The sequence below is a fragment of the Lissotriton vulgaris genome, chromosome 9 (genome assembly GCF_964263255.1).
Source record: "Lissotriton vulgaris chromosome 9, aLisVul1.2, whole genome shotgun sequence".
Classification (NCBI taxonomy): domain Eukaryota; kingdom Metazoa; phylum Chordata; class Amphibia; order Caudata; family Salamandridae; genus Lissotriton; species Lissotriton vulgaris.
Window position 1 is genome coordinate 155,222,720 of NC_141697.1, and position 24,361 is coordinate 155,247,080.

A 24,361-nucleotide genomic window follows, 5' to 3' on the forward strand; every position below is an offset into this window, starting at 1 on the left:
GAAGCTCCACTCTGAAGCTCCACTCTGAAGCTCCACTCTGAAGCTCCACTCTGAAGCTCCACTCTGAAGCTCCACTCTGCACTCTGAACGGTCAGACTCCAAAAATCGGCCCTAATCACAATAGTATTATTTCACCTGCGTGAATATAAGTCTTTGAAATTCTGGCCAGTGGTAATACACACAAGTAATATAAAATTGTTGTTCCAAAGAGCATTAAATGGAAATAAAACAAGTACCAGACCCATTGACGCCTGCACCTTAAAAGTGAAACTGACTGAAGCAAGCGCCAGGGCCACGTTGAAAAAAAAAGCCACACACATTAGATGCAGTCAAGGCACGCTCACGAGGTCAGAAGGCACTCCACAGGAACAACTACCAGACACATTGTTTCATTTCACTCTGAAAGTGCAGGCTTCAAAGTGAAACTGACTAAAGGAAGCGCACAGCCCATTAGATGCAGTCAAGGCGCGCTCACGAGGTCAAATCTCCAAAGGAGAAGCTCGTGACAGCCTGACTACAGCAGAAAAAGCTCGTAACAGTCTGATGTCCACAATATTCCCAGAAAAGTGGCAACATAAGTTGTCTCGCATAGACAGCAAAAGCTTCGCTTTTGCTTTCGTCTAGGCGAGACCTAAAAAGGCTATAGGTCTTGCATTTGTGATTTTTTTTATTTTACAGTAATGTGTGTATATTAAGTGTAGATTGTATATGTTTTTATTGCTAAAATAGCCTGAAATGTTTTGCTTAATAATTGATGCATGTTGGATGTTATGAGTTGGTAAATGACAATTTTTTTTTATTGCAAATCTCAAGCACCAAAAATAAAAGAGAACTCCCTGCCCTTGAAATAACACACAAGCACTAGGAACCCCCAAAATAAGGGAAGCTTCTACAAACAAGTATATAATCAGGCCTCAAATCTACCTCTCACTCGCTATATCAAGTTAGATTTTATGAGGCCAAGCTATTTTTCGCACATTTTGTCTCCACTGGCGAGTGAACTTAAGCTGGAAGGAACAGGTAGGTGTTCTGATCATTCAGAAAGTGATGAGCAATAAATACGCCTTTAAATCTTATCTCGACACATTTGCTGTCTGTTCAAGGACAGGTGTCTGTTTCTTTTTACTAATTATTTATTTTACCATAGAAAATATTGTGTTTACTTTTCTTTCTCTTATTACAGTTGGAGGTTTTGTCAAGTGAGCTGCCTGACAATCCTTGTGAAACAATAGGCTGTAAGATGTCTGGTTTTGTTTTCTTACATACTTAAGTAACTTATAAATCATACAAGTATTTCAAAATCTGTCTGGAATTGAAAAAAACATTTTTCTTTTGTAATTCAGAACTGTGAGGCAAACAAAGATTTAAATAGGAGCAATACAAATCGGAAGACTTGTCTTGGTGATGTGCAAATGAGAAATGGTTGCAGAAACTCAATTTCCAAACACGCACCGTATAGTTTTATCAGTAAAACCACCCCAGTGGGAAATGTTGGGGCCATTTCAATGGAAAATCTGCTTATTGCAAATAAGTATGCTACCACTTCATGCTTCAGGTATGTATTTATTAAAAGTGATAGCTTTTAAAAACATATATGAAATATATTTTAGTACAGAGTTGATTTACATATGGTGGAAAAGCAGGGCGAGACAATAGATCTAGTTTGTGGTTGTATGTGCAAACTTCATACGCCAGCAGCTGAGTTTTTAGGCCTATAGCAGTTAACAAAATATAAGCTTGTTCCCAAACACTCCCATTCATATAAAACCATAGTCCCACTGAAGTAAATTATGATTCTATGGAGCTAACCTTAATGAGTAGTCACGTATTTAGTAAGTGTACTGGAAGATTTGAAAGTCTGTTTAGTCCGGACATAGTTCATATGGTAACTTAAGTTGCTTCTGTGACTATAACAAATCGTCTATCATTTAGTGACTTTGACTCCTGGAGGGGACATTCGTGCAGTTTGTGAGCCAGCTGCACCTTGTGCAGATCTTGCCAGGGGGGTGAGAGTCGAGTCTGCTACACTCTAAGCTTTGTAGTTCGGTTACTCTTCTGGTGAGTCACAGGTGCAAGCGTTCTACCAAACTCTGGGGCTTGTCCCAGTCTTAAGAGCAGCCTCCTGCAAATGTTCTATTCCTAGCAAATGACTTGTGTACACCAGAATCTTCCTAAAGCCCACATTTAGTATAAAGTTCAGAGGGGTGGAGAGGGGCAATACGTATCCCACTTTTAGGTTATAGACTAGAAGTCTCAGCCAACCAAATGTGTGATTTGTTCAGAGTTTGAAATATTTTCTTATTTTATCAGGATCTGCATCTTTGGCTTTGCCCTTGTCTTGGCAGGTAGTCTCAGATCAGACCAGTGATAACTGGATGAGATCGGTTTGTTTATTGGAGCAAATGTGCAACTCCGTATAAGGGGAAGGCTGTTCTTAAGGAAACCTTTATTACAGGGGAAGGGACGGGATAGTGCCCCTCTTTCCACCTCCCATCACTCCTTCCTCGTACTGCCCAGCTTATTAAATAACTAGACCAGAAGAAGGAAACCCTAAACCAGAGGGGCATGCACTTCGTCCTGTCCAGCATGGACAAATGATAACTTGAAGAGAAACCACCACTTTGTGCAGCTCTGCACCGTGTCCCCAATGATACCCATCGTCCTTCACACAGGTTGATCACAATGAATCTCACACACGCCTCCCATGCTTCAGCAACTGCAAGGGCCCCAGTTGGTCCACCTATCTGACCACTACCGGGGAGGGTCATTAGAAAGCCTGCTTTCGGGCTGGAGATTAAAAGGCCTATATCAATGACTACAATCTGTAGCAAGTACTTCCAGTCGTTTCAGACTGGTCCAAGGAGGAGAGTACCTACCCTCACTATGGTTGGAGACACTTTGGGTGTACTTCATACAGCCAAGCTTGCACTAGCTGCACCTTTTGTGTCTTGAGACGAATTTCCTATTAGATGTTTGGATTATCAAATCCACTGGAGCGGAAACATGAACTATGCCAGGAGAAATTTACAGCAAAGTAGACCAGTTTAGCAAAGGCATGCAGAGGGCTTCCTCTCCCAACAAGGTTGCGAAGGACAACCTTGGAGGATGTATGTCGACAAACTAGTGTATTGTTCATAGCTCGCAATAGGGAAGCTGCACCTGTAAGAGATAGTCCCAACTGAAGAGTGAGCCTTCCATAGTCCCTTATGGTTGGCAGTGAAAGTTCACAGGATTATTTGAAGAATATTAAAAAAAATTGATTGTGCTAAATTGATTTGGGCCGTTTCGAGTCAGTCTGGAGCTGCTGGCGGTTACTAAGCAACCCTGCCTGGATACTGAGGTATACTCGTGGCACCCATCACTCCAATTTACTTAAATCTTGGTCTCTTTTCTCAAGAGCTTATGGGCCCTCATCTTGAAAAGACAGCCAGATTGCACATGCTGTCATCGAATGGTGCTCCTTCCCTACCTTCCCTAATTCTTTGAGTCCTGGTGAAGACCCCTCAATAAGGATAAAGCTACCTTTATTATAACAGGGGTCGAAACGTTGACACATTGTTATTGATATCAAACATAGGCAACAGAGACCTGTTTATCTGTGCCTAGCTGAGTATATTTTCTTGCCAAGTAAAGAGCCGGATTGGTTCTAAAAAGCTTGGATGTATTTGAACCACATTACCTTTCTGTTGCTTCACTCAGTCCACTCCCTGAGCTCGCACTCACTCTTCTGAGCACCAATGTTGATTAATTTCTTATTCTTATGGTTTAATTCTATTTCTGTGCTGAAAAATTAAATCTAGAGATGTTTTTGTAGTGACGTCTGAACTATTTAATGTATTTGAATTGAGTTCCATCTACTTATATCAGAAAATCCGTTTTCCACTGTGACCTTGTTTTTTTTGTACCACAAATTGAAGTTCTTGTCACGAGAAACAAGAAAATATCATTATTTATACACATTATTTCAAAGTGATCTTTTAAACAATGCACAAAAGCCATTTACTTAGTGCAGAGGAAAAAGCCCACCCACCTAAATCAACTGCCACTGAAACACGTTGGTTCTCAGCAGATTGGTCTTTGATTGTGAAGGTGTTTGAGAATGGAGAGGTATAAAGAGGGATCTTTGGCATTATTCTGGCTCCGAAGCAAAGTGAAAGGGCTGTTGATTTACGGATCTGTGTGTCCGGTTAGCAGAGAATCAGCAAGAGCTTGCATTCTTGTCTGCACCAGCCTTTATTATAAAGATCAAAGCAGGCAGTGTCTCCTCCGCCTCACTTGTCTAACAATATATCCTTCTCGGCCATCCCCTTAACCATTGTACCCTCAAAAGCACTGCTTTTGAATTTCTTCAAAATTGCAATAGTTTACAGTGGTCTATGGGGAGCCTTTGCTGAATGAAGCACTGCCCTTTTGCTGCCTGATTCCGCCTCCACGCCTCGCGGCCCCCGCTCCGCGGGTGCCGCTCGTAGGCGAGTCTCACCTGTGGGTTAATAGCCCTCTAAAGCCTCTGCTCGTGCTCTGTGCACCAACGCGTCTGTGGACCTTCAACAGCCAGCTGACCGGGTAGAGGCGGGACTGCGAGGACCAGCGTTCCGAGCGGCGGACATCGGCCGCAGCTGGTCCTCTTCCCGCCCCCTCCTCCTCTCTTCAAAACCTGTGGGGAGAGAGTCCTGCCTTGGGAGCCTTTGCTGAATGAAGCACTGCCCTTTTGCTGCCTGATTCCGCCTCCACGCCTCGCGGCCCCCGCTCCGCGGGTGCCGCTCGTAGGCGAGTCTCACCTGTGGGTTAATAGCCCTCTAAAGCCTCTGCTCGTGCTCTGTGCACCAACGCGTCTGTGGACCTTCAACAGCCAGCTGACCGGGTAGAGGCGGGACTGCGAGGACCAGCGTTCCGAGCGGCGGACATCGGCCGCAGCTGGTCCTCTTCCCGCCCCCTCCTCCTCTCTTCAAAACCTGTGGGGAGAGAGTCCTGCCTTGGGAGCCTTTGCTGAATGAAGCACTGCCCTTTTGCTGCCTGATTCCGCCTCCACGCCTCGCGGCCCCCGCTCCGCGGGTGCCGCTCGTAGGCGAGTCTCACCTGTGGGTTAATAGCCCTCTAAAGCCTCTGCTCGTGCTCTGTGCACCAACGCGTCTGTGGACCTTCAACAGCCAGCTGACCGGGTAGAGGCGGGACTGCGAGGACCAGCGTTCCGAGCGGCGGACATCGGCCGCAGCTGGTCCTCTTCCCGCCCCCTCCTCCTCTCTTCAAAACCTGTGGGGAGAGAGTCCTGCCTTGGGAGCCTTTGCTGAATGAAGCACTGCCCTTTTGCTGCCTGATTCCGCCTCCACGCCTCGCGGCCCCCGCTCCGCGGGTGCCGCTCGTAGGCGAGTCTCACCTGTGGGTTAATAGCCCTCTAAAGCCTCTGCTCGTGCTCTGTGCACCAACGCGTCTGTGGACCTTCAACAGCCAGCTGACCGGGTAGAGGCGGGACTGCGAGGACCAGCGTTCCGAGCGGCGGACATCGGCCGCAGCTGGTCCTCTTCCCGCCCCCTCCTCCTCTCTTCAAAACCTGTGGGGAGAGAGTCCTGCCTTGGGAGCCTTTGCTGAATGAAGCACTGCCCTTTTGCTGCCTGATTCCGCCTCCACGCCTCGCGGCCCCCGCTCCGCGGGTGCCGCTCGTAGGCGAGTCTCACCTGTGGGTTAATAGCCCTCTAAAGCCTCTGCTCGTGCTCTGTGCACCAACGCGTCTGTGGACCTTCAACAGCCAGCTGACCGGGTAGAGGCGGGACTGCGAGGACCAGCGTTCCGAGCGGCGGACATCGGCCGCAGCTGGTCCTCTTCCCGCCCCCTCCTCCTCTCTTCAAAACCTGTGGGGAGAGAGTCCTGCCTTGGGAGCCTTTGCTGAATGAAGCACTGCCCTTTTGCTGCCTGATTCCGCCTCCACGCCTCGCGGCCCCCGCTCCGCGGGTGCCGCTCGTAGGCGAGTCTCACCTGTGGGTTAATAGCCCTCTAAAGCCTCTGCTCGTGCTCTGTGCACCAACGCGTCTGTGGACCTTCAACAGCCAGCTGACCGGGTAGAGGCGGGACTGCGAGGACCAGCGTTCCGAGCGGCGGACATCGGCCGCAGCTGGTCCTCTTCCCGCCCCCTCCTCCTCTCTTCAAAACCTGTGGGGAGAGAGTCCTGCCTTGGGAGCCTTTGCTGAATGAAGCACTGCCCTTTTGCTGCCTGATTCCGCCTCCACGCCTCGCGGCCCCCGCTCCGCGGGTGCCGCTCGTAGGCGAGTCTCACCTGTGGGTTAATAGCCCTCTAAAGCCTCTGCTCGTGCTCTGTGCACCAACGCGTCTGTGGACCTTCAACAGCCAGCTGACCGGGTAGAGGCGGGACTGCGAGGACCAGCGTTCCGAGCGGCGGACATCGGCCGCAGCTGGTCCTCTTCCCGCCCCCTCCTCCTCTCTTCAAAACCTGTGGGGAGAGAGTCCTGCCTTGGGAGCCTTTGCTGAATGAAGCACTGCCCTTTTGCTGCCTGATTCCGCCTCCACGCCTCGCGGCCCCCGCTCCGCGGGTGCCGCTCGTAGGCGAGTCTCACCTGTGGGTTAATAGCCCTCTAAAGCCTCTGCTCGTGCTCTGTGCACCAACGCGTCTGTGGACCTTCAACAGCCAGCTGACCGGGTAGAGGCGGGACTGCGAGGACCAGCGTTCCGAGCGGCGGACATCGGCCGCAGCTGGTCCTCTTCCCGCCCCCTCCTCCTCTCTTCAAAACCTGTGGGGAGAGAGTCCTGCCTTGGGAGCCTTTGCTGAATGAAGCACTGCCCTTTTGCTGCCTGATTCCGCCTCCACGCCTCGCGGCCCCCGCTCCGCGGGTGCCGCTCGTAGGCGAGTCTCACCTGTGGGTTAATAGCCCTCTAAAGCCTCTGCTCGTGCTCTGTGCACCAACGCGTCTGTGGACCTTCAACAGCCAGCTGACCGGGTAGAGGCGGGACTGCGAGGACCAGCGTTCCGAGCGGCGGACATCGGCCGCAGCTGGTCCTCTTCCCGCCCCCTCCTCCTCTCTTCAAAACCTGTGGGGAGAGAGTCCTGCCTTGGGAGCCTTTGCTGAATGAAGCACTGCCCTTTTGCTGCCTGATTCCGCCTCCACGCCTCGCGGCCCCCGCTCCGCGGGTGCCGCTCGTAGGCGAGTCTCACCTGTGGGTTAATAGCCCTCTAAAGCCTCTGCTCGTGCTCTGTGCACCAACGCGTCTGTGGACCTTCAACAGCCAGCTGACCGGGTAGAGGCGGGACTGCGAGGACCAGCGTTCCGAGCGGCGGACATCGGCCGCAGCTGGTCCTCTTCCCGCCCCCTCCTCCTCTCTTCAAAACCTGTGGGGAGAGAGTCCTGCCTTGGGAGCCTTTGCTGAATGAAGCACTGCCCTTTTGCTGCCTGATTCCGCCTCCACGCCTCGCGGCCCCCGCTCCGCGGGTGCCGCTCGTAGGCGAGTCTCACCTGTGGGTTAATAGCCCTCTAAAGCCTCTGCTCGTGCTCTGTGCACCAACGCGTCTGTGGACCTTCAACAGCCAGCTGACCGGGTAGAGGCGGGACTGCGAGGACCAGCGTTCCGAGCGGCGGACATCGGCCGCAGCTGGTCCTCTTCCCGCCCCCTCCTCCTCTCTTCAAAACCTGTGGGGAGAGAGTCCTGCCTTGGGAGCCTTTGCTGAATGAAGCACTGCCCTTTTGCTGCCTGATTCCGCCTCCACGCCTCGCGGCCCCCGCTCCGCGGGTGCCGCTCGTAGGCGAGTCTCACCTGTGGGTTAATAGCCCTCTAAAGCCTCTGCTCGTGCTCTGTGCACCAACGCGTCTGTGGACCTTCAACAGCCAGCTGACCGGGTAGAGGCGGGACTGCGAGGACCAGCGTTCCGAGCGGCGGACATCGGCCGCAGCTGGTCCTCTTCCCGCCCCCTCCTCCTCTCTTCAAAACCTGTGGGGAGAGAGTCCTGCCTTGGGAGCCTTTGCTGAATGAAGCACTGCCCTTTTGCTGCCTGATTCCGCCTCCACGCCTCGCGGCCCCCGCTCCGCGGGTGCCGCTCGTAGGCGAGTCTCACCTGTGGGTTAATAGCCCTCTAAAGCCTCTGCTCGTGCTCTGTGCACCAACGCGTCTGTGGACCTTCAACAGCCAGCTGACCGGGTAGAGGCGGGACTGCGAGGACCAGCGTTCCGAGCGGCGGACATCGGCCGCAGCTGGTCCTCTTCCCGCCCCCTCCCCCTGCCTAGTCCTTATCCCCGGTGTGGGTAACGCGCGCGCGGGGCGACTACCGGGGCGAAGACCGGGCAAAGAGCGGGCCGTTTAAGGCCGTTCAAGGACGGCAGAGGACGGCCCAGGCTCTGAATCCCTGCTCCAACGCCGGGTCATAAACACCAGGTAGGAAGACACTCAACTCGTCGAGAAGCACAATATACTTTTAACACCTGGTAAAGCCTGTTTGCTGTTCACTGTGAAAAGAACCATGCGGCATAAAACAAGGAGCCATACCAAAAAGGCCGCTGAGGTAGCTCAAGTGACTGGTCCCATTGACCTCTTCATCTCACGAGTTACTGAGACAATTGATAAAAGTATCGTACTCCTAGAGAAAAGAGTCTCTCTGGATCTTATGCATGCCAAACGCTCCTCATTGGGGGCCCTTGCAAATGTTAATTCACCCTCCCAGCAAGTTTTGACCAATTGTTCCTTGCCTTTGCCTCTATCCTCTACAGTCACTGTTACAGTACCAAGTGCTGTCGACTTGTCAGTCACCTGCTCAGAGTCTGACCCTTCCTTCGAGGATCTGGAGGCAACCCCAGATCTAGAAGCTTGTCAAATAACCGGAGAAGCGGAGACAGGCCTGGATGGTTTATCTGCCAAGTCGACCCCTTGTGTACCGAGTGTCTCTAGGGGAAAGACTATCTGCACCCCTACTAAAGCAGAAGCCAAGCTTAAAACCAAGGAGCTTAATCCCAAAGAGAAGTCGAAGAATAAAGCTAGTAATCATAACTTGGTGGCACCCATTTCCCAATCAATGCCTGGCATCCCATGTTGGGTTGAAAACATGGTCACGGACCTTAAACACGACCTTGAAACAACGATAGTGGCTCAAATCAAACCCTTGATTTCCAAATTAGACAAACTAATATCCCTTATTAATACCAAATGGCCTAATAGGTCCAATGAGTCTGGGCATGCTCAGAAACAAGGGCACAGAGAACCACTATCCAACCCCAATCCACTAGCAAAGGCTACTAAATCCACTTCTGGCAAGGTAAAAACCCCTCAGCCCTCTAAAGAGCAATCTGGGTCACATCCTTCTCACTCAGGGAATAACCCTCCGCAATTATCACCAAAAGCAGGGAAAAATATCTTATCAGTCCAGCAGCTAGCGGCTGGCCCGAAATCCTTAACTCCCCAAGTCGTGGACCCCAAAGGGAATCCCACGAATGCTTCAGGCCTTGATTCTACCAAAAATCCTGTAGTCTCCAAACCTAGACAGACCCGCTTTAAATCTATTAGTCTGCCGCCAGAAGTTTCCCCCTTCGTGGTGGTACTGACTGCTGTTCCTCCACTGAAGGAAGGAGTTAGAGAAACCCATGTAGAGCTAAGGAATAAATGTGCCCAGTGGCTCCAAGTGCATAGACCGTTACCTAGTGGGATGTGTGGGGAAATCCTTACTGTCCGAAGAGGGGATTGGGTGGGAAGAAGTAAGAAAAATATATCTGGGGATGTAATTACGGTTAACTTCAGAGATGTGGGAGCTGCTACCTTCATTTGTAATGCATCCAACAGCGGTCCTGCCACCCAGATCAAACCTCTCCCCTTATCTTATTTCCTCCCCATTCCAACTAGACCCAATTTCCACCACCCAGGTAACCAAGGGCCTGTACGTCCCCCCCAATATGTCTTTAACCATTGGCAGCAACCGCTCAACTTTCCATCTTCAGTCCCGCCTCATGCTGGGCTACAGTGGCAGCAACCTCTTCCCCCTCTACCCCCCCCTCTTTTCCAACCCACCCAGCAGTGGCAACGACCACCTCAGCCTCCACCCAGTAACCAGCAATGGCAGCAGCGATGGCAGCAGCCATGGCAGGATCCATCTTTATCCTTATCTTTCAACCCTTCCTACACGCAGTTTGCCCACCCAAACAGGTACTGCGTCCTGGATGAGGTTGATTGACTTCCCCAAAATGGAGGTTTAGACACTGACCTCCATAGTGATAATAACAGCACACATGACCCAGAGCTTGGTGCATCTCTCCCTACTATTTCAGAGGTGGTATCACCCTCTCTGATTAGGGACAGTGCCGAAGCTTGTAATCACCAATGCCCTGTGTCTACAGTTGGAATCCTAGCAAAAGGCAACTTCAAAATCCTCAGCTGGAACCTTGCTGGGATATCAAGGAAATTAGGACTCCCCGAGTGGAATGCCCTGGTCGATGACCATACAATTTGTATATTTCAAGAAACCTGGGCTACCGAACCACTACACCGGGTGGGGTATATTACCTTCTTTTCACCAGCTGCTAAACCTAAAACAGGGAAGGGCCGTCCTTCAGGAGGGCTTATTATATGGATAAGTGTACTCCTTAACTGCAGGATCATCACTAAGAAGTCAAGAACTCCTGACATTCTTAGTGTCTCTCTATTAGGCCTACAGGGCAGCATGAATATCGACCTCTTTAATGTATATATTAGAGGAACAAAAAATGGGGGGATCTCACCCACAACGGAAGAGCTTGAGGCTCAGTTAGGAGAGCGGCACGGTCCTGGGCATATTCTAGTAGCCGGGGATTTTAATTGTACTTATGAACCCCTCCCCATAGAAGGAGATTTGGATCTAGCAGAAGAGGATAATAGATGGGGAATCCCCACTCTTTCCATTCCACCCATCAAACGCTGGACTCGTAGTGCAATCCACCTAAATGCACTTACCCTGGAGTTCGGCCTAAGAGCTGTAAATGGTCGCACGCGGTCGGATTCCCATGGAGCTCCCACATTCAACAGAGTTGGTCAAAGTACACGAATTGACTATATTCTGCTGGATAGGGGACTCTGGAGCCATGTCCTTGACATGATTATCTTAAACACTACAGAGAGCGACCACAATCCACTCTCCTTGTCTCTAAAAAACCCCTGGCCTGCTGAGAAATCCCCAGTCTCTCCAAGTCGCCAACAAGGGATCACTGTCGCCACTTGCGGCAGACGCCTAAAGTGGAGCAAGATAATGTTAAATACTGATAAACTAACGGCAATGGATGAGGTGACAAAGAATATGCAAGCTGAAATCTGCTCAATTGATTTATCTACTGCAGCAGATAAGGCTACTGTTATATTCGAAGCTGCCGTTAAAACCATAGGTGACCTTTTTTGGGTCCAATTGCCTGTAGGTAAACAAAAATCCCTACTAAAAACAAAAGGCAAACATGATTGGTACTCGGCAACGTGCAGGAAGGCCAAAACTCGCCTGATAGAGGCAGTCAAAGGAAAGTCCCCTTTAGTAATCCAATCTGCTAGAAAAGACTATAAAAGGGTCCTACAGGTTGCTAAGAGGGAGTGGGAGGATACTTTTTGGTTAACCCTTAAGGAAGCCAGTATGAAGAAAGACGCTAAATCCTTCTGGGACGCAATAAGGCTACGGAATAAACCAGACAGCGACCTTGTAACCTGTAACATTTCGGGGCAGGTATGGGAGGACCATTTTGCTAAACTTTATTCTTGCCATAATTATTTGAACGCGAGTGGTCCTGTCCAATCCTCTCAGCTTATTAATTATATTTTTCTATCCAGTGACCCCGAGTTTACCCATAAGGAGGTAGAATATGCTATTAACTCTATCACACCACTAAAAGCTCCAGGACCAGACGGCATCCCTGGGGACCTGTTAAAATCTGATGGGGCTACATGGGGAAAGATAATCCACTCCCTTCTTCTTGCCATCTGCAAGGGAGCCCCCATCCCCGCCTCATGGAGGGGGGCAGAGGTGGTTCCCATTCACAAGAAAGGCCCAAGGGATGATCCGTCCAACTATAGGCCAATTAGCCTGCTAGACATAACCCAAAAAGTTATCGGTAAAGTCATTCTACTCAGGATCCTTAACTGGGTAGACGAAAACAAAATACTTACCGATTTCCAGGCCGGTTTTAGAGAAGGCACTGGAACAATAGAGCAGGCTTTTAGGCTTATGATGATTTACTGGAAGGTGGTAGTGATAGGCAAGGGCAGTCTTTATCTCGCATTCATCGATTTAAAGACTGCCTTTGACCTTGTCCCTCGGGACCTTTTGTGGAAGGTCCTGGCTAATATGGGGCTCCCATTGTATTTGCTCTCCTTATTGGTCAGGTTGCACCAGGATAGCTTTGCCCAAATTAGGTGGGGTCCTGGAGGGGAGAAAACGGCTTGTATTCCCGTAGAGAGAGGGGTCCGCCAGGGGTGTGTGCTGGCTCCCACCCTTTTTTCCTTGTATATCAACGGGGTGGTTGAGCACTTACTTAAAACTCCATCTGATGAACCATCGCTGGCGGGGGTACGGGTACCGACCCTCCTCTTCGCGGATGACACGCTCCTAATTTCCAAAACGCCTATGGGTTTGCAACAACTCTTGGATAATTTCCAGTCCTTTTGTACTGATCGGGGTTTGATTATTAATACTAACAAAACAAAATATCTTGTTCTCAACCCCCCTAAACAGCACGTGCGTCCCCCTATTTTAAACACCGAGCCCCTGGAAAGGGTGAAAGTATTTGATTACTTAGGGATACGCATCTCTGACAAAATGGACTGGTCCCCTCATTTGGATAAGATGCTGTTGAATCACAAAAGGATCACAGGTGCCCTATTGAGGGAGCAATGTTCCAGTTCGTTCAAACCAATAGGAACAGTCCTTGAGATCTATGCCGCCAAGGGGGTCAGCTCTGCACTCTATGGAGCTGAACTCTGGGGCTTCGCATCCACAAAAGCTCTCCAAAAATCCGAGAACAACTTCTGCAGACAATTAATGTCACTTCCCCAAAGCACCCCACTTTTACCCTTGTTTTTGGACTTTGGCTGCACGCAGATTAGTGAAATTGCGAACTTTCGCCCTTTGCTGTTATGGGCTCGTATTTGGCGTGTAGAAGAACTGAGCGCCTATGCCAGAGGATTGAAAGAAATAATGGAGTCACCACATTGGGCTAGAATCAAGTGGCTAACTGATATGAAATCCACACTGTCGAATTTGGGCCTGCTGGACTATTGGCTCAGCAAATCCTCTCCTCCAAAACAAGTACTTAAAAAATTATTTCGAGACTGGATTTGCTCCCAAAGGCACTCCGGAGTTACTATTGGAAGGCTTTCCGAGGACTTCTTGAAGTTCAAAGACATTCCTAGGCGTGAACCCTATCTTGATATTATTGGGAAACCATTTGCTCGATCCTTATATTTTAAATTTAGAACGGGTACTTTGCCTTTGAATACTTTTACCAACAAATGGAACTCCTGTTTACATAAAACTGAATTATGCCCTTCGTGTCTAGGTTACCCAGAGACATTGGCCCATTTTCTGTTTGTATGTGACGAATATGCCAAGCCTAGACGGGCCTGGCTGAAGAACTTGTGCCGACAACTGGGAACCAGGAGCCATGATGTGGCAATCAGGATACTTGTTTCAGACTGCTACGTACCCTATGCCTGTGCCTTAGCAAAATTTCTTTTTTGGGCCTGGGCTATTCGAGCCAGAAAGCTTAATAACACTGTTTAATCTTTTTTAAAAAAAAATTCTTTTAAACAAATGTTATGCTGTTATTATTAACTAGATATATCTGACACTTATTTTTAGTAATTAATAATTTTTTAAACTTGCTTTTATGATAATGAAATTTTATCGAAATAAAGCTTTTTGACTTTGACTTTGACAGTGGTCTATGGATTTGCAGAAATTAGTTGGTCAGTTACATCCCCATAGCCAACTTGATGTCTTTGAAGGGGATTGAGACATATGCATTTAAACTGTTGGATTCATTCATTTGATTAAACTAGCAGATATCTTTAAGAAGGTGCTCTCATTCTCTGCCAAGGAAGTTGGACTGGTACTGCAAAATTGCTTCTGCATATCAAAGGCGTGTGAGGTATAAGCTCTCAGGTGTTCCGTATGCAGTGTCAAAAGGAGATGGACCCCAAACCTCCCCTATCGGGAACCTAGATTGCATCACTATTTCTCTCAAAAGTTGAACAGTTTTTATTATACCCACGCAAGAGACAATCCTCACTATGATCATACTGTATGCAGAGATGGCATCTGGTAGAGCCCGATCAGTTTTGGTGAATAATCATGGAAATGTTGGATTTCCTGCTTGTTCTTTTACTTTGATGATAACATCTATGTGTAACCTTAGTACAGAGCTGCAGTAGAAATCAGCAACTATCTATAGCTCTCAGTAGGAAAGTGCTGTTGGTAATTGTGCCATTGCTGCCAATAGGGAGAGATCATAGATATCTTTGCCATCTATCTTTAGGTTTGTATTTAGTACATCTCTAACGTATATTCATAATCAGAGGCAGAGTGCATGCGAAAGTCCAAATCAATCTGCTCCATATTCATACGTTTTTCATTGACTTTTTAAGCACTTTATTTTTCATATTCATACATGTATGAAGATGTTACATTAGTGAAGGTTTATCATTACTTGTGCCTGTAGTTCCCAGTGGAGCACAGGGCAAATTCTCCCAATTAAAAACTGCTTTTCATATTGGTGACATTGGCACTTGGTATCACAGCTGATGTAGTGATGCGGTAACCCAAAATTGAGTACTGTCACATGTGATCTCCAAAGCCCGAAAAAGAAACTGACCTTTATGGAAAAAGTAAAACTAGCGGGTGTCTGTCGTTTCTTCTTTACTCCGTTCTACTCAAATAGACGAGAATGTTAGTAGTCTGACAAAACCTGTCTGAGAATCTCTTATCTGCAGGTGGTACACTGAGCCCTACCCGGATTCCCTTAATCAGTACACACAATTGGTACTTTGTATGAAGTTTTTTTTTGTTCTCTATTCGTCCACTGATAATGTCGTTTTTTAAAATTAATTTTTTTAAACCTATTGTAAAGAACTTAGCGGTTCTACACATTAGGGCGAAGGTTTGATAACCCTGTCTTTATTTCATCGCCCATCCTTATTCGGTTAGTCTTATCCCTAACTTAGTTGTAACTAGCTATGTAACTGCATAGTTGTAAAAGTCTGCTTGTAATATGCCAATGTAAAGCCTCGCCACGTACCTTATTATGCCATTCGACCTGAAGTCGAAACAGCGTATTTTAGAATCCCATTAGTAGCTCTTCCTTATGTGTAACCCAGCACTAGTTTCTTAAATACATAGAGCTCAGTGACGCGAGGAGGCATCAGTTCACGCTCCTCTCCTGTTCCAGAGGGTACTGGCAGTACTTATTGTTCAAAAATATTGACCGTACATGGAAGCTTACTGCAGCTTCACTCACTTCGTCTTCCAAAACGGAATTTTGAAGGTCTTTTCGTCTTGTAACTAAATTTCAGCTGACTTGTATTCTGAGAGCATCAGAGAATGAACATTTCCCTACCTGGCATGTCGTGTCATTGTGAGTCTCAAAAAAACATAGCCATCAAGCACACACTTTAATAATGGCACTCCTTTAAATGTTTTTTTGGTGAGAAACAAAACGGGCCTGATTTTTAGGCCATATACTTTCACGAAGCACTGTAATGCATTAAGTGCACCAACAATAACCATGTTGTAATGCAGCATGGCCTGTGTTGTATGTAACTTACAAATACATATAAAAGTCATTCCACACAGCGGTAAGTGATCAGATTAACTCCTTTGCATTGGCGGCAGTCTGAATGTTCATCTAACTTTTTATGGGGTCTGATGGTCTCAGGGTAAATACATAAGTTAATGACGGCCCACAGATATTCTGATTCTCACCCTGGTGTGCTCCTTGTAGTGTTTTGTTATCTCGGGGCACCTTTTGTTACTACGCATGTTCATAGGTTGTGTATATTTGTCCATCCATGCACCATCCTGAACTGATTTCCTTGTTTCAGGGCATGAATCAGCATTCACATTATTGTTAATTTCACACCCCAAGTAGCCGTAAAAGTTATTCCACTTGAAGGGCTTGCTTACTTTTATGAAGTTGCTTGCTTGAGAGCTATTTATTTTTACTTTTTTACCATGTATTTGGATAATTACACTACGAGTATTGGGGAGCTTGTGCCATGCTGTAGTAACCAGTGACCCTCCTCACTACGTGTACTGATCTAAATCTGGCCTATGCATCCTTCATTTCTGGTGTTTCAAGACCAACCCTTTTGCTACACTTTTTCGATTTCTGCTAATAAACCACATATGCTAATGAATGTATTGACATTACAGTATTTATCCGTGTATTTGTTTCACAGGTATCCAACAGACGGGTGTAAAAGTTGTATTCTATAATTTCATAGTTCAGTGCACAGAATTATGTGCACTTACTTTACAACCACCCACTACTATTTTGGAATTCAGTTAAGGGGTGGAGTGGTATCGAATACTTTGTGGGCTGTTTAAAGATGTTGCTGGGAAGAGAGACTTGTTGGAGTAGGTAGCAGAAAGGATGCAGAATTGTCTAAGGTGATGCTTGGGTATCGAGTGCCAGTATTGTTGGGTGGTGAGAATAGGTAAGTTTAGAAGAAAAAAAAGGGGGAACACCGTGACATGTCTGATAGTTGTGTGTGCAGGAAATACAGCAGTGTTGTAATGGAATGGGGAATGAAGCTGAATTTCCTACTTTTATGGTGGTATCTTGCACTGCACCACAGTGACTGGAAGTTATCTGTGTGATAGTGCACGCTATTATCAGAGGTAGCAGACAGGTACAATGTACAGAAACTAAAAATTCTCACCGAACAAGGTGTATTGAATTAAGTCCGACTATGCTGAGGTAAATACATACTGGGTTCTCAAGAATGTTGATGGAAGTAGTGGAGACTGCTTTGCTCCGCCAGTCATGAAACCACGACTCTGCTGTCCCATGCAAACTCTTGCTTCTTCCGTACATCTACCCATCTAGCATCCTTCCACTCCCAAGTGCTAAAGCCCTGATGGCTAAGGGATATTTACTAGCTGGCAGTCTGGCTGCCCTTTTATGCTGGAAGCGATTTTGCCAAGCATGGGAACTGTAGTCATGTGGATTCACACTTGTGATATTTTAAGCAATAGTTTTTATGCAATAAGCATAAATGTACCTGTTTGTTTTTAGACACATGATGCTGACATCGTAATTGGATTCTTCTTGATTCATTGTGCATGTTTTTTTCCCTATGTGAATAAACTACATAGTCAGTAACACTACCCTTCCAGAAATGCATGATTCGAACTATGCCTATACTTTAAGCATTTAAGATCCATGTTCTTCTGTTTCATGTTTTTATAGCGCTTTAAAGGGATTGACACTATAGTTAGAGTGACTGAGCAAGTTAAGAATGTGAAGTTGGAAGAAGATGCCCCACCGAAGCCTGAAGAGATCGTTTATGAGGTTAGTGTGCACGTGAAAAAGATGAGCTTGGCTTTTATGCCCTTTCCCGTATTGGTTTGTGGCATTCTGCTCGCAGCTAAAAGCCTGTCGACTCAACTCTTAATTTGCTGCTTTAGGCGTGAAAAGGATTTTAAAGTGAGGCTTTAGGTAACAGGTGCGTGCTGGCCCGTTGGTAAAAGGCTGGCATTCATGGCGTTGCTGAATATATGCTCAGTGAAGCAAAACTCTACACTGTAGATAAGTGTCATTGCATATGGAAAAATAATGGACAATCGTTCATAGGAGAGAACATCTATATCTGACATCAGCACTCAAAAGTATGCTTGGGTAGATATTCAGGCAAGAGCGAAATATAACACTTGCATTAGTACATACATTCCTGCGTAGGAAACCTCTCTAGCACCTAGTAAGAAGGCAACAGGTACATCAACAAGATGGATATTGGGTCTAGTGATGAAGCGAATTGATTTCTCCTCCATCCAAGGCAGTGAGTTGGCAGCTGTCCGCCTCCCTCCAGGCAAGCGTTTGGTTGCTTAAGCTGCCAGAGTGACTGACTTAACAAGTAACTGCTTCCATTTATGAAGAGACTAAAAACCAGTCTCTTCAAATTTAGCAGTGTTATAATCTTTCACAAGCATTTGGGTCCTCTTTAGGTCGAGCCTGGGCAGCGCCTCCGCGGCTCTGTGAGGCATGCTTTTGTTTACAGTTAGGGACTTGAAGCTCCGCCCACTCGCCTACATATTTTTAATTGTCACTGTAAACTGTTGCTGTTCATTGGTCAATAGGCTTAGTAGTCTCTCCTTTGTACCGTGTTGTCTCATTTTGTAACCTCCCATGGTGACACCCAGTTACAAGTGTTGTTACTCTATATGTTTTAATTACAGCCTCCGAGCACTGTTCTCTCAAATAGCTTTGTCCTACCGACTGTTGCCGCTGGACACGCTCTCTCCCAACGCTTTTCATAAGTTTTTATATCACGGGCGCCAAACTCATTTAGTATGCAATAGCTCTCGCATTTGCGAGAGTTTAAGCTATTGGCTTTGTAAATGACCATGCCTTTTATTTATCTGTTTTAAAAACAACACATAAAAAAGGCATTGTGGTTAACTATGCCTTTAGCTCAAACGCTTGTAAATGCAAGACCTATTGCATTGCAAATGCTGGTTTGTTTTAGTGCTGTAGAAGTGTGCAAAAATAAACTAGTGTCACGCGAGAAGCTGTAACCGAGCCTTCATGAAAGTGAGACTTCTGTGCATTAACCAAATACCCCAGTTCCTATCCTCTTGTTACATCATCCCTCAGTTGTACTTTGACTGCTGACTGACGTGGACTGGACAGTTCCATGCTTGCTCTTCATGATCTTGGGGTAGTTTCATTAGCTGTCCACTAGTTTTTTATGGTGTTCCCTATGGAAAGAAATCTCTATCTAAAGTCTGATTTTAGACATTTCTTCTCTATAATTAAATCAAGAAAGCCTCCCATTTCATAAACAGTATTTAAACATTAGTAACCAACTCTTTTTTTTTTTACCCCATGTAATCCCGCACCCAATACGGGTCATTAGGTGACTCGAAGCAGGCAAGACAGGTGAAGGCAAAACAGCAGCAAAATAGCATGTTATGCAGCACTGGCTTTGCTTTGTTGTAGGTTCCAAGAGGCCTTCAAATTATGTTCCTAAGAGAAATAATACATTTAAATGATTACTTTAAGATCAAATTGATGCATGAACTACATAAAATAGCGACATTTCTGAACAAAATTCTTTGCCTTTTTAGAAATTCGAAATAAATTGGGGTATTTTTTTTTAATGTCCTGATTCACAGGGAAACTATTCTCTGCTCTTTCCTGGACCTCGGGTCTTCCCAGAGATAGATTAATAGTAACCATCTTTAATTGCATTTGTTTGTAAGGGCAACAACAGTTCTCAATGTACTGGAATGATGGAAGCATATCCTCCTGCTCTGCCAATAAACCAGGCAGAAGCATGCAGTGTGGCCCCATAATGGATTGAGTTTTCATAGTAAATATTGTAAATGACAAAGGCTTAGGCACCTGCCTGAAATAAATGTAGACGCTGGTAAATAGTTTGTGGGATATTTGCTACTGGCTGTTCCATGAACCACGTCTCTTCAAATCACTGTGTAGCAGTACTTGGATGATTTAAATGTGGAAATCCGTGCTAAAGTTACAGCTAAAACCCTCCTGGAAGTGATAGAGCCACATATCCTGCTGTTCATTTTGTTTTTGGAATATGCTTTGCTATTTTGAATAATTCAAGCACAGAATCCGACCAGATAGATGAGGTCTCTGTGTTCATTTCTTAGCGTTAAGGACATGGGTTGAAATATATATTTTTTTCAAATGTTTTCAAGAAACTGTCTCTGCATCTTCTGCTGTATCTTAAGTGACCTCTTTATTTAATTTGTCCAGGATAGTTTTAAGAGCAGAAAACATGCCTCTAGGCTGGCTTGCAACATTTCATTGAATATTCTAAAGGCTTAATAAACATGTAGTGCTCTAGGGGACTAAACCCTTTTGTGTGCAGGGCAGAGCACTTGGGAGGATTGAGGGGGAGTGAGGTTGTTTTGAGGATACATACGTCTAGAATATTTGGCCCACTTTGCCTTGCATTCATTGCCCCTGCCTACATCTATTTTCCAAACTAGGGCTGACTATCGTGCTAGTAGAAAAACCTCTGCAGAAAACCATGTTTAGCTTGTCATGACTGTATCCTAGAATGTGAATTGCTTGCAATAGACATGGGTAGGTTTTCCCATAGAAATATTACTTTTATTACATGAAAATCCTCTAATCTGTTGAGGATGATGGGCTAATGCAATAGTAATTATGTATTTTCTGTTTTTCCTACACAAGGGTCCACCAAAGTACACAAAATCCATTCTGAAAAAGGGAGATAGAGTTAAATTTCCGAAAAAGGGAGACACTGTTCATTGCTGGTATACAGGATCATTGGAGAATGGGACTGTATTTGATACAAATATTTCAACAAGTAAGCCCACTAATCCTTTCCTCCCCTTGCACTTTCAAGTGTTCCTATCAATTTTCAATGTTTGGTTGCTTGGCAGATTGAACTTCTAATTTTGTTTAACACTGTTAAAGTAGATAATAAAAAAATCTATAATTTTTAAACTATTATTCATAGGTAAAACTGTAGGGTTTCTATGTATAATTTCATTAGTACACACGTGTATTAAAGTGTACTATGAAGTGAAGGTCGGGTGCTGTTTACTGGTTCATAAGTTTGCTTGAAAGATACCACCCACCGTGCCACCCATTAGAGAAAAAAAAATTGTAGTCCTAAATGCTTAAAACCTCCACCCCTGTGGCGGATACTGGAGCTGGTAAACTACAGGATCCAGACATACCTCGTTGAAATAACACTCTGGCGTATATTTAAAAAAAGGCTGAAATTGAGGTTGAGGTAGAGACCCACCCACCCCAAGCCTGCACTGGGGTGCTCTGACAAGCGATTAGTGAACAGGTGTTACAAGTGACTGCAGTGTTTCTTGACTGTCCAGGGTCAGGAGGGAAAGGCGAAGACCTAGAGGGTCGGGAATTCTTGGGGATGGACTGTGTGTATTGTTCAATATGTATGTTTTGGTATGAAGAAGCGAATAAAATGATCCCCCCTCCACCCCCCAAAACGCATAATTTAAGTGATCACAAAAGAAAACAAGTGAAATGTGCCAGTTCTGATTAGCTGCGCAATTCGTTACTCGCACAGCAGCCCTGCAAACCATGACTCGCACACCAAATAGGTGACCCCAACTTTTATGTAAGAGATGCAATTACTAATATCGGAAATAATAGTAAAGATGAGATTACATATCACATTAACACTAAAAACAAAACTATCGATGTAGAATGTATTGGTTTGAGTGTTATTTAATGATGTGCTTTTAGTTATTGTTACAAGTCGTGTACATATTGTGAAGTCATGACCATTGCAGTTGGTGTGCAAGCTATTGTTTGCATATTGAAAATATTCCTTTGCACGGTGGGAGTTTGGTCATGCTATGGCAAACCCCCACTTCTCAGGCCTTAAAGTGAGGACTGACACTTTTTTTTTGGGGGGGGGGGGGGGGTTATTTTTCATTTTGTCGAATATTTATGTGGTGAGGGTCAGTGGGGAGGGGTGTGAGCCCATAGAGGATTGTGAGCCCTTGTTAGACTTCTGTAGGCTTGGCAAACCTGGTCCCAGGTCTTCAAACCAATCAGGGGGCTCATCAAGGGTGCAGGAGACAATGCCATGGGGTTTGCTAAAATAGGTTGCGTGAACCCGGCTCCAGGTCTGTGAACCCCGTGGCAAAATGTACTTTAAAAAAAAGAAATTGTGTCTTGCCTACCAGACTGCTTTTAGCTGTCTGTAGGGAAAAGCCTCTTGTAAACCACACCAATAACTTAGAGGTGTTAGTGCCACTTTTGCTTGCTTCCTTTTTGATAGCTTTTTCCTGTCTTGATTGTTGCTCCTCAAAAAAGGTTCAAAGGTTCAAAATACGCTTTATTCGATATTTTAGACAAATATCATATAAGCATACCTTATTATACATAGTTAAAAACATTTATATAACAAATCATTGAGAATATTTCAGTTTAAAAAGACATACATAATTCAGTGAAAGTTAAAAAGTCTACGTTAAAAAGAAAGATAAAAAACAAAGAGGAGTAAGTACTATCTCCAATTTCAATCTAAAGTTTTCCTAAATTTTATCACTAATTTTAAGAACTGTTCCATTTTGGTTGTCACCTCCTTATCTTCAAGTTCCTGTAGACGTTCAAAAGCAGTTTTACATGTCCTGATATTCCATCTCTTCAGTAAGGGTAATAATAGTGCTTTTCTCAAAATCCCGTAATAGTTGCAGAAAAGGATAGTGTGAATGTTCGATTGTTGTGAAGTAGTATCACAGGGACAGGGAGAGGTGATCCGTGACCAATCATTGCATTTTGGGAATGTTACATAACGATAAAAAGAGCCCAATCTGAATCTGGTGAGTAACATCCTTGAGTAGCACGGAAAATCTGATGATAGGTATGGTTGGAGCCCCTTGTGAGGTGTCACCCTTTGATAAGCCAGGATGGTATCAGAAAGTTTTTGTTTGTTCCATCTGACTGTTTCCAGGTGGACCATTAAAGTCTTTCTCAGGTGTTTACGCGAGATATTTTCCAGTGAACTTGGATCTGTAAACCACTCTTGATGCCCAATTTCAGAAAATAAATTTTTCACATAGGTCAGCCAAATAGATTGATTGGAATGTTTGGCCCCTTCCAAATTAAAAATATCCTGTAGCACCTCTCTATTAAAAGCAGTCTCAGGGGTAGTCCAAATTTTGTGCCAGAGAAGGGGGGGTTCAGATTTTATAGTATCTGTTATATACGGGATATCCAGCTCAATGTGCATTTTGTATACAGAGGTTGCCTTTGAGGCAGCAAGAAGATACCTTAAGAATTGGTTTTCCAAAGTTTGTATCGGCGAGATGTTTTTGTCTACGCCCCAGAGGCCAGCCCCGTAGATAGCAGTAGATACGCATTTTGCTTTATATATGGTTAGTAGTTGTTTAACCGGTCTGCCCCCTATCTTTCCCGAAAAATCCCGGAGACCTCCAATAGCTCTCAGAAAAGCAAGTTTCCTCTTCTCTATTGCCGCTTTCCAGGATAGCTTTCTATGTAGGCAGATTCCCAAATAAGTAAAAGCCTCCACTGTCTCCAATCTTTGGTCCTCAATAAAGATGGGGCATGGGTTTTTTTTTGGCTTTTGTTACATAGCATGGTGTACGTTTTTCCTATGTTCACTTTAAGGCCCCTATCGTTCATAAAAGTCGTGAAAGCTGAAACTGCTTTTTGTAGGCCCATTCTGGTCTGGGATAAAATTGCAGCGTCATCCGCATACAGCAGAATTGGAATCGGTTGACCTCCTATTTTGGGAAAGTCACACTTGATGTTTTTGAGATGCTCGCCGATCGCATTTATATAAAGGGAGAAAAGCAGGGGAGCCAGTATGCACCCCTGTCTAACCCCTCTATTGATGTTAAAACGTGGCGAGCACTCTCCCCTCAGTCCAAATCTCACTCTGGCTCCTGCTTCACGATACAATGCCTTAATGAAAAGAAGGATTGATGGATCTATCCCGAAGTGCTTTAAGATGTCCCATAGTTGGTCATGCAGGACGCAGTCGAATGCTGAAGTGAGATCTATGTATGTTATGTACAGACTGCGCCTTTTGGTGTCGATGTATTTTGACTTGATTAGATGTAAATTGAGGACCTGTTCAATTGTACCTCTGCCTGACCGGAAACCATATTGTAGTTTAGAGAGTATATTTTTCTCCTCTATCCAGGTGGATAATCTTTTCAGGATTATGCGTCTGACAATTTTCATTAAGGTGTCGAGGAGGGATATGGGCCTGTAGCACGATGGCAAGTGCCTGTCTCCTTTTTTAAAGATTGGTATTACTATACCCTCTCCCCAGGTTGGCAGGAGATTTGTGGTGTTTATAGAGTTTAGGACAGAGGTCAATAGGGGAGCCCAGAATTCCATCTCTGCCTTATACACATCTGCAGGGATTGCGTCCGGTCCAGGGGCCTTCCCAGGAGGACTTTCTTTGATGGCTGATTCCACCTCCTCAAGTGAAAAAAGAATTTGGCAGGGACTCTCCCGAGATGAATTTATGATTAGTGGATCTGGGTTCAGGTTATTTAAACATGCGGGTTTAGTGTAGAGCTTCTGGAAATGCGCCGCCCACATCTCTCCATTTATTGCCATATCCAGGTTTCTAGTGGGCATTTTTACCCATGGCAAGGGGGAATTGATAAGTCTCCTAAAAGCTGACATGTTCCCCGTCT

At 45.7% G+C, this 24,361-nt stretch overlaps 1 protein-coding gene across 1 annotated transcript in view; it reads left to right on the forward strand.

Annotated features, from left to right (window-relative positions):
* Positions 1 to 24,361, forward strand: part of FKBP3 (FKBP prolyl isomerase 3) — a 56,770-nt gene that overhangs the window by 12,555 nt on the left and 19,854 nt on the right. The window contains exons 3-4 of the mRNA XM_086937257.1: positions 17,400 to 17,501; positions 20,376 to 20,511. Coding sequence (XP_086793383.1) covers positions 17,400 to 17,501; positions 20,376 to 20,511 — 238 coding nt within the window. The remainder of the gene's footprint in view (positions 1 to 17,399; positions 17,502 to 20,375; positions 20,512 to 24,361) is intronic.